Source organism: Otolemur garnettii, unplaced genomic scaffold, assembly GCF_000181295.1.
Source record: "Otolemur garnettii isolate 467f Iridium unplaced genomic scaffold, OtoGar3 scaffold00067, whole genome shotgun sequence".
Lineage (NCBI taxonomy): Eukaryota > Metazoa > Chordata > Mammalia > Primates > Galagidae > Otolemur > Otolemur garnettii.
In genome coordinates, this window is record NW_003852462.1 from 455,896 (window position 1) to 464,680 (window position 8,785).

General features: G+C 52.3%; 1 protein-coding gene across 2 annotated transcripts in view; it reads left to right on the plus strand.

Annotated features, from left to right (window-relative positions):
* The first annotated feature begins 5,529 nt into the window (after positions 1–5,529).
* The window catches only part of LOC100942087 (ATPase family AAA domain-containing protein 3), a 27,211-nt gene continuing 23,955 nt past the window's right edge, over positions 5,530–8,785 (plus strand). For both annotated transcript variants that reach the window (XM_012807348.2, XM_003793303.3), the window contains exon 1: positions 5,530–5,815. In XM_012807348.2, the coding sequence (XP_012662802.1) occupies positions 5,611–5,815 (205 nt within the window). In that variant the 5' untranslated portion in view covers positions 5,530–5,610. The remainder of the gene's footprint in view (positions 5,816–8,785) is intronic.

Genomic DNA, 8,785 nt, shown 5'->3' on the forward strand with positions numbered 1-8,785 from the left:
ACTCTATCCAGGGTGACAGCTTGAGACTCTGTCTCAAAAAAAAAAAAATTCTTTTGCCTGTAATCCCAGCGCTTTGGGAGGCCAAGGTGGGTGGATCACCTGAGCTCACTAGTTTGAGACCAGCCTGAGCTACAGTGAGACCTCATCTCTTAAAAAAAAAGCCTAGCATTCTGATGGATACCTGTAGTTCCACCTACTCGGGAGGCGTGAGGCAAGAGAAATGCTTAAGCCCAAGAGTTAGAGGTTGCTGTGAGCTATGACAATACAGCACTCTATGGAGGGTGACAAAGTGAGACTCTGTGTCAAAAAAAAAAAAATTCTTTGAATCTGGAACATGTCTCAGAGTAGCACTGGCCCTGACAGTAGCCTCTAGAAAGGTTTTGTCTGGGTCTCCCTATGAGCTGGCTGTCTCCTATCCCTGCTCCCCTGCCACAATCTTGCCCTGGTCTGGTCCACTCTGGGTCTAGGACTTACCCACACATGAAGGCCCAGGCCTCTGTGAGGCCAGGGAGAGTTTTTCAACACATACCTCAAAATCAGAAAGGGCAGTGTCATGGCTGCTTCTGATTAAGGCAAAAAAAGCAACCAAGGCTTGGCACCTATGCTCAGTGGGTAGAATGCCAGCCACATGTACTATGGCTGGCAGGTTCGAGCCTGGCTTGGGCCTGCTAAACAATAACAATGACAACAAAAAAATAGCTAGGCAGTGTGGCTGGGGCAGGAGAATCACTTAAGGCCAAGAGTTTGAGATTGCTGTGAGCTGTGATGTCACAGCACTCTACTGAGGGTGACATAGTGAGACTGTCTCAAAAAAGAAAAGGCAACAAAGTAATGACTTACATGGTATGTGTCCAGGAAAGAGCCAGGATAACCTCACACCTGTGCTGGTTTCCATTCAGAGCTCTGAAGAGATAGCACTGCTGGTCCTGCTCTAGTGTTGAGGAGAACCTGAAGATGTTCCCAAGGCCACATATCAGATTGGCCCATGAGAGACGACTCCACTGGGCAGCCTGGTGCTCGCCCACTGGCAAGAGGGCCTCAGAGGGCTGAAATTTGTGCCCACATCCCTTGGACCAGTAACTGTTCCCCAGCACTCCAAGCGCTTGGGACAGAGTAGTCAATGTGAGCCAGATGGCAGCAGAGGGTCTGGGGTGCAGGTCTCTAGGATGTGGGGTGTCCAAGAGTGGGCCCTAAGGGATGGGCACTGAGGCTCACGCCTGTAATCCCAGCACTCTGGGAGGCCAAGCCAGGTAGATTGCCTGAGTTCACAAGTTTGAGACCAGTCTGAGCCAGAGCAAGACCCTGACTCTAAACATAGCTGGGCATTATGGTGGCACCTGTAGTCCCAGCTACTTGGGAGGCTTAGGCAAGAGACTTGCTTAACCCCAAGAGTTTGAGGTTGCTGTGAGTTATGATACCATGGCACTCTGCTAAGGGCGACAAAGTGATAGTCTGCCTCAAAAAAAAAAAGAGTGGGCCCTGGAGCTGGAGACCGCCAGGGCGGCTCTAGTTACTTCCCTTGAGTGGGAGCTATTTCTATAGTGACAGTAATAAATGATGTGAAATCCTGGAAGGACAGCCCCAAGAAACAGCCTCCCCATGTGACAGTTCCCACTGGTGAGAGGGGATAACTGAGTAAAATGGAAACTAAAGCACAATAGTTGTGTGTCAATTTTTGCTCTGGGATGAAGAGTATTCCTCCAACATTCAATTGTATAAAAAGCTGGTAGAAGTCATACCTCCCCCTGGAGGTGAGTGTGGGAAGGTCAGACTGTCTCTAGAGCTACCCTTCTTGGAAGGGTGGGGAGACAGGTGGAAGGCTGACAGCTGTTCTCTCACATGCTGTCAGTGGGAAGCCCAACCCCAGCCACCTTGCCCACATTACAGAGGTGCAGGTAAACTCCTTGATAAATTATACCCTCTGTGCCACACGCTTCAAGCTCTTGAAGAAAGATGCCCCTGGCTCGGCGCCTGTGGCTCAAGCGGCTAAGGCGCCAGCCACATACACCTAAGGTGGCGGTTTCGAGTCCCCAGCCTGGGCCCGCCAAACAACAATGATGGCTGCAGCCAAAAAATGGCCAGGCTTTGTGGCGGGCGCCTGTGGTCCCAGCTACTTGGGAGGCTGAGACAGGAGACTCGCTTGAGCCCAGGAGTTGGAGGTTGCTGTGAGCGTGATGCCATGGCACTCTACTCAGGGGGATAGCTTGAGGCTCCGTCTCAAAAAAAAAAAAAAAAAAAGAAAGATGCCCCTTCTCCTTGCCAGCTATAGTGAAAAGCAGAAGGAGTGGTAAGTGGCTGTCAGCCTGCCTGAGCCTGCAGTGGGAGGGAAGCAGAGCCACAGGAAGGCTACACTCTGCTGCATGCACATGTGTGGGGCATATAGTAGTGCTGCTGTCCGGCAAGGGCAAGAGCCATGTGGCCTGGGGACTTGAATTTTCTCTCCTGCTCCCATTGTCTCTACTGCTCCAAGGTCAGTTTTTCTATTTCTAGTAGAGATGGGGTCTCACTTTTGCTCAGGCTGGTCTCAAACTCATGAGCTCAAGCAGTCTATCTGCCTTGGTGGTCCCTTACTCTTGAAAGCCAGGCACTCCTAAGGGAGCAAGACTGCAGAGTGATGTGGGGGTAGCAGCAGCCTCATTTTAGAGGACAGGCTTCTGCACAGGCAAGGTCAGTGGAAGCCCTGGGGCTGGGGCAACACTGGAAGGCTATAGCTGACAGGCTGCACAGCTCCCCAAGATCACAGAAATAGAGGATTCAGAAACCACACTCACTGCCTGAATTCTGGGAGCAGAGTATTCTACCCACTGGTTGGCCTGGAATCCTGGGAGCCAGCTGAGTCCCCAGTCTTGGCTCAAGGTCAGGCTGGAAGCCAGGGTGTCCATCTGAATCTTTGACCTCTGCAGTCTCTTCTTCCGGGCATCAGTGCTGGAGGATTCCCTTGGAGGAAACTTGCCTGCTGGTCAGGGGATCCCAGCAATGAAACAGCATAGTGCAGAGAACCTTATGCTTGTCTATTAAATGTAGAAAGCACCACTGGGATTCCCTTTTATTGGCTTAATGACTGTGGGAAGAGTATCTCTGTCTTCCTTAACAGCTTTAGGTTTAAAGTAACAATTGCAAATTGATGGAACTTTCAGAAAGTGGGCAGTGTGGAGGGAGGGGTTTATCTCTCTTCTCACTTTCAATGTCTCTTTAAAGCAATTACCAAAATCTTAAGCCAGCATACTTCCTGTTCTTAAAATTAAGCCTAGGGTGGCACCTGTGGCTCAGAGTAAGGCGCCAGCCCCATATGCCGGAGGTGGCGGGTTCAAACCCAGCCCTGGCCAAAAACTGCAAAAAAATAAAAAATAAAAAAACAAAAACAGGCTTGGTGCCTGTGGCTCAAATGGCTAAGGTGCCAGTCACATACACCTGAGTTGGCAGGTTTGAATCCAGCCCTGGCCTGCCAAACAACAATGACAGCTGCAACTAAAAATCAGGTGGGCGCTGTGGTGGGTGCCTGTAGTCCCACCTACTTGGGAGGCAGAGGCAGGAGAATCGCTTGAGCTCAGGAGTTGGAGGTTGCTGTGAGCTGTGATGCCATAGCACTCTACCCAGGGTGACAGCTTGAGGCTCTGTCTCAAAAAAAAAAAAAAAAAAAAAACCAACATAAAATTAAGTCTAGTTAAATGAAACTGGCTATTAAAATGCAGAAATTTATAAAAGACACCAGCCTGCCAAATGCCTGCCTGGGGACAAGCTGGAGGCAGGTATGCAGCTGCTGTGGAAGGAGCCTGCCTTGATCTCTTATTTTCTATTCTTTTTTTTTTTTTAGTGGCTGGGGGCCGGGTTTGAACTCACCACCTCCAGCATATGGGACCGGCGCCCTACTCCTTTGAGCCACAGGCGTGGCCCTATTTTCTATTCTTTGTCCATCCAAGCCCTGCTGGGTGCTGTGGGAGGGATGCTTTGCAGCCAGTCCACAAAAAACTTGATGGTAGCCGCAAGGGGCATCTGACCATCACTGGCAGTCATTTGGTTTTTCTCTTTTATCTAGGGAGAAAATAAAAACCATGGAATTATCTTAGAGTTTCAAACTTTTACCGACTTTTATTGATACTTAAAATTGTTTTCTTTTTTAGAGACAGAGTCTCATTTATTGCCCTTGGTAGAGTGCTATGGCATCACAGCTCACAGCAACCTCCAACTACCAGGCTTAGGTGATTCTCTTGCCTCAGCCTCCCAAGTAGCTGGGACTACAGGCGCCGGCCACAACGCCCGGCTATTTTGTTGTTGTTGTTGTTGCAGTTTGGCTGAGGCCAGGTTAGAACCCACCATCCTCGGTTATGGGGCCGGCGCTCTACCCACTGAGCCACAGGCGTCACACAAATACAAACTTTTTTTTTTAGACAGAGTCTCACTGTGTCGCCCTCAGTAGAGTGCTATGGCATCTTAGCTCACAGCAATCTCTAATTCTTGGGCTTAGGCGATTCTCTTGCCTCAGCCTCCTGAGTAACTGGGACTACAGGCGCCTGCCACAACCCCCAGCTATTTTTTCTTGCAGCTGCCACTGCTGTTTTAGTTGGCCAGGCAAGGTTCAAACCAGTCACCCTCGGTATATGGAACCGGTGCCCACCCCCTCCACAGGCGCCGCCCAAAATTATTTTCAATCTAGAGGAAAAAGTCACTACATACAAGTCTGTGAACTCAACCAGTTCCATGAAGAATACATCCAAGGGACAACTGGAAGACTGGGACCAAGAGCTGATCTCGCCCAGTCTGGACGCTATGGGTTCGGGACTGTCACCTGCCCTGGGCCTTTCATCCTGGCCCTGCGCCCCTGCTCGGTGCGGTCCCGCCTGGCCCTGTCTGTGACCTAGGCTAGTGGGAACTAAGGTGGAGCTCTCATCGGTCAGCGACCAAAGGCCTGCAGAGGGCCGGCCCCCGGCGTGCTGCCCCGCTTTTTCGAGCCTCTGCGTTGGGGCTCTCGGCCACCAGTCTGTGGGTCAATGGATCACGCAGCCACGGAATGCAGTGGTTTGCGGCAACACTAAAGGCGTAGATGAGGAGCGCCGGTCTTCCAGCCCGTCTCCAAAAAACACGGTTGCACGTGCCTGGCTTGCTACCCCTCCTTCCATCGCACAGGGCGTCCGGCTCAGAGTCCCAGCGAACGCGGCCTCAGCCCTCCAGGGAGGCTACTGGGGTCTCCGAGCCCTCATGTTCGCCCCGGACTCCCCGCGGCAGCGTCCTAGCGAGTTCTCTCTGCATCCACCCCGAGCCGCGAGCAAGCGCTCCGCGGGCGTCACAGCTCCGGGACACAGACGCCCTGGGGAACGGAACTGACGCACTTAGGGCGCGCGCATACCGACAAGGCAGGTTTGGCCCTGCTGGGCTCCCATAACAGTCTTCTCACCCCGCCCCGCCCCCGGGCATTCACGGCAACGATCCTCGCGACCAATCCGAGGGCTGCGTGTTGCGCGGCCCTTCGGCGGGCGGTCGCCCAGGAGGCAGGGTAAGGGTTGCGCCTGCGTAGTGGCTGCTGGTGGCGCGTGGAGGCTACTCTAAGCAGTGCCCGAGTCGCGTTAGAGTCGGGGTCTGGGTGTCTCCTGCGGCGCACAGCATTTACGGGTTATGTCGTGGCTTTTCGGCATCAACAAGGGCCCCAAGGGCGAAGGCACGGGGCCGCTGCTGCCCTTGCCGCCCGCTCAGCCCGGGGCAGAGGGCGGCGGGGACCGCGCCGTGGGAGACCGACCGGCGCCCAAGGACAAATGGAGCAACTTCGACCCGACTGGACTGGAGCGCGCGGCGAAGGCGGCGCGCGAGCTGGAGCATTCGCGTGAGTGCGGCGGGGCCGGGTAGCCGGCCCCGGCGCCGGGGAGCTGGAGGGCTGGGTCTGCCGGGCACTCGGGGGGCAGTTAACCCTTTATACGTCTGGGCAGTTGATCAATTAAGCGGCTGAAGGCAGCCCCACTTCTCAGTAAAAGAAACTGGCCTCCAGGATTACACTTGTCCAAAGCCGACTTGCGTGCCGGGAGGTTCAGATTCTGTCACTCCTTTGCATATTCCTAGCTGTCACACCTCAGGTGAGGAAACCGGTGCGCAGGTAACTTTCAGAGGCTGCAGGTGTCACGCACTCGCGCGGGACCCTGGTCTCCACTTACTGCCCAGTACGGCATCCTTCCGCTTTTCCTGCCTCCACGTGGGACAGTAGATCCGTATATTTGGTGGTCGCCAGCAACTTTCCTCTTAACGACAGAAGCATATTTGAGAGTCATCAGTTTTAACGAGAATATAGCAGATTTGCACTTACTATTGGAAAACATTCCCATAGGCGAGGGTTTGTAAAACCACAGGCCGGACAGTGCTAACCTAGTCTGGTGACCTCCCTGACAGATAGCCCTCATGGTGTCAAAGAGTGTGGCTTCCTGGGCCCAGGTCTCTTTCCCCAACCTTCCTTTCTGCTGAGACTTTAAGATTTGTGTTAGTTGTGATTAAAGTGCCAAGGGCCTTGGAATGTGTACGGTACTAAGGAAATATGGTGGTTCTCACCTTGGCCGGGACTTCTTTTTTACAAAGATGATCCTGTATAGGGAAGCCTTGGGGTGAAATAATGATAAGCAGAGTTTTCTGCTTTAAGAAGGGACAGGGAGCTGAGCACTCTTCTAGCTCAGTGGTCAGGGCGCTGGCCACATGCTCCAGGGCTGGTGGGTTCGAACTCAGCCCGGACCTACTAAACTAACGACAACAACAACAACAAAAAAAAAAACAGCTGGGCATGTGGCAGGTGCTTGTAGTCCCAGCTACTTGGGAGGCTGAGGCAAGAGAATGACTTGAGCCCTGTAGTTTGAGGTTGCTATGAGCTATGATGCCATTGCACTCTACCGAGGGTGACAAAGTAAGACACTGTCTGAATGAAAAAAAGGGAGAGGGCCTGGCACTTTAGGGAAAGACTTTCTTACCCTTCCCCAGGGCCCACAAGGATGCCCTAGGCACTGGTCTCTGGGCCTGGTTGAGTCTCTGATCCCCTGAGGGATATTCAAAACATTCAGATTTGGGCCCAGGCCTACATGTTATTATCTCTAACTGGATTCTCTTTGCCCTCGGATGTTTGTGAGTTTTTGTTTGTTTGTTTTTTGAGATAGGGTCTTATTTTGTCACCCATGGTAGAGTGCTATGGCATCTTAGCTCACAGCAACCTCAAACTGTTGGGCTCAATTGATCCCCCTTTTTTTTTTTTGAGACAAAGCCTCAAGCTGTCGCCCTGGGTAGAGTGCCGTGACATCACAGCTCACAGCAACCTCCAACTCCTGGGCTCAAGTGATTCTCCTGCCTCTGCTTCCCAAGTAGCTGGGACTATAGGCACCTGCCACAGTGCCTGGCTATTTTTTGGTTGCAGCCGTCATTGTTGTTTGGCGGGCCCGGGCTGGATTTGAACCCACCAGCTTAGGTGTATGTGGCTGGCGCCTTAGCCGCTTGAGCCACAGGTGCCAAGCCTTAATCGATCTCTTGCCTCAGCCTCCCAAGTAGCTGAGACTACAGGCACCCGCCACAATGCCCACCTATTTTTTTTTTTTTGAGACAGAGCCTCAAGCTGTCCCCCTGGGTAGAGTGCTGTAGCATCACAGCTCACAGCAACCTCCAACTCCTGGGCTCAAGCGAGTCTCCTGCCTCCGCCTCCCAAGTAGCTGGGATCACAGGCGCCCGCCACAACGCCCGGCTATTTTTTTTGGTTGCAGCCGTCATTGTTGTTTGGCGGGTCCGGGCTGGGGATTCGAACCCGCCACCTTAGGTGTACGTGGCTGGCGCCTTAGCCGGTTGAGCTATAGGTGCCGAGCCAATGCCCACCTATTTTTAGAGATGGGGTCTTGTTCTAGCTCAGGCTGGTCTCTGAAGTCACTTTTTTTTTTAAAAGATAAAGTCTCAAGTTGTTGCCCTGGGTAAAGTGCTGTGGCGTCATGACTCACAGCAACTCTTGGGCTCAAGTGATCCTCTTGACTCAGTTTTTCTTTGTTTTTTTTTTTTTTTGGCCGAGGCTGGGTTTGAACCTGCCACCTCTGGCATATGGGGCCAGTGCCCTACTCCTTTGAGCCACAGGTGCCACCACTCAGTTTTTTTTTTTCTTTGAGACAGAGTCTCACTTTATTGCCCTTGGTAGAGTGCCATGGTATCACACAGCTCACAGCAACTTCCAACTCCTGGGCTTAGGTGATTCTCTTACCTCAGCCTCTGGAGTACTGGGACTACAGGTGCCTTACAACGACTGGCTATTTTTTTGTTGCAGTTTGGCTGGGGCTGGATTTGAACCCATGACCCTTGGTATATGGGGTTGGTGCCCTTCTCACTGAGCCACAGGCACTGCCCAGTTTTTCTATTTTTATTTTATTTATTTTTTTTTGAGACAGAGCCTCAAGCTATATTACCCTGGGTAGAGTGCTGTGGCATCACAGCTCACAGCAACCTCCAACTCCTGGGCTCAGGTGATTCTCCTATCTCAGCCTCCCAAGTAGCTGGGACTACAGGTGCCTGCTACAACGCCTGGCTATTTTTTAATTGCAGCCATCGTTGGTTGGTAGGCCCAGGCTGGACTCAAACGTGTCAGCTCAGGTGTATGTGGCTATGTGGCGGGTGCCTTAGCTGCTTGAGCCACACGTGCTGAGCCAGTTTTTCTATTTTTAATAGAGATGAGTTTTCGCTTATGCTTAGGCTAGTATCAAACTCCTGAGCTCAAGCAATCTTCCTTTCTTGTCCTCCCAGAGTGTTAGAATTACAGACGTCAGCCACTGTGTTGGCCTTGCTAGTTGATTTT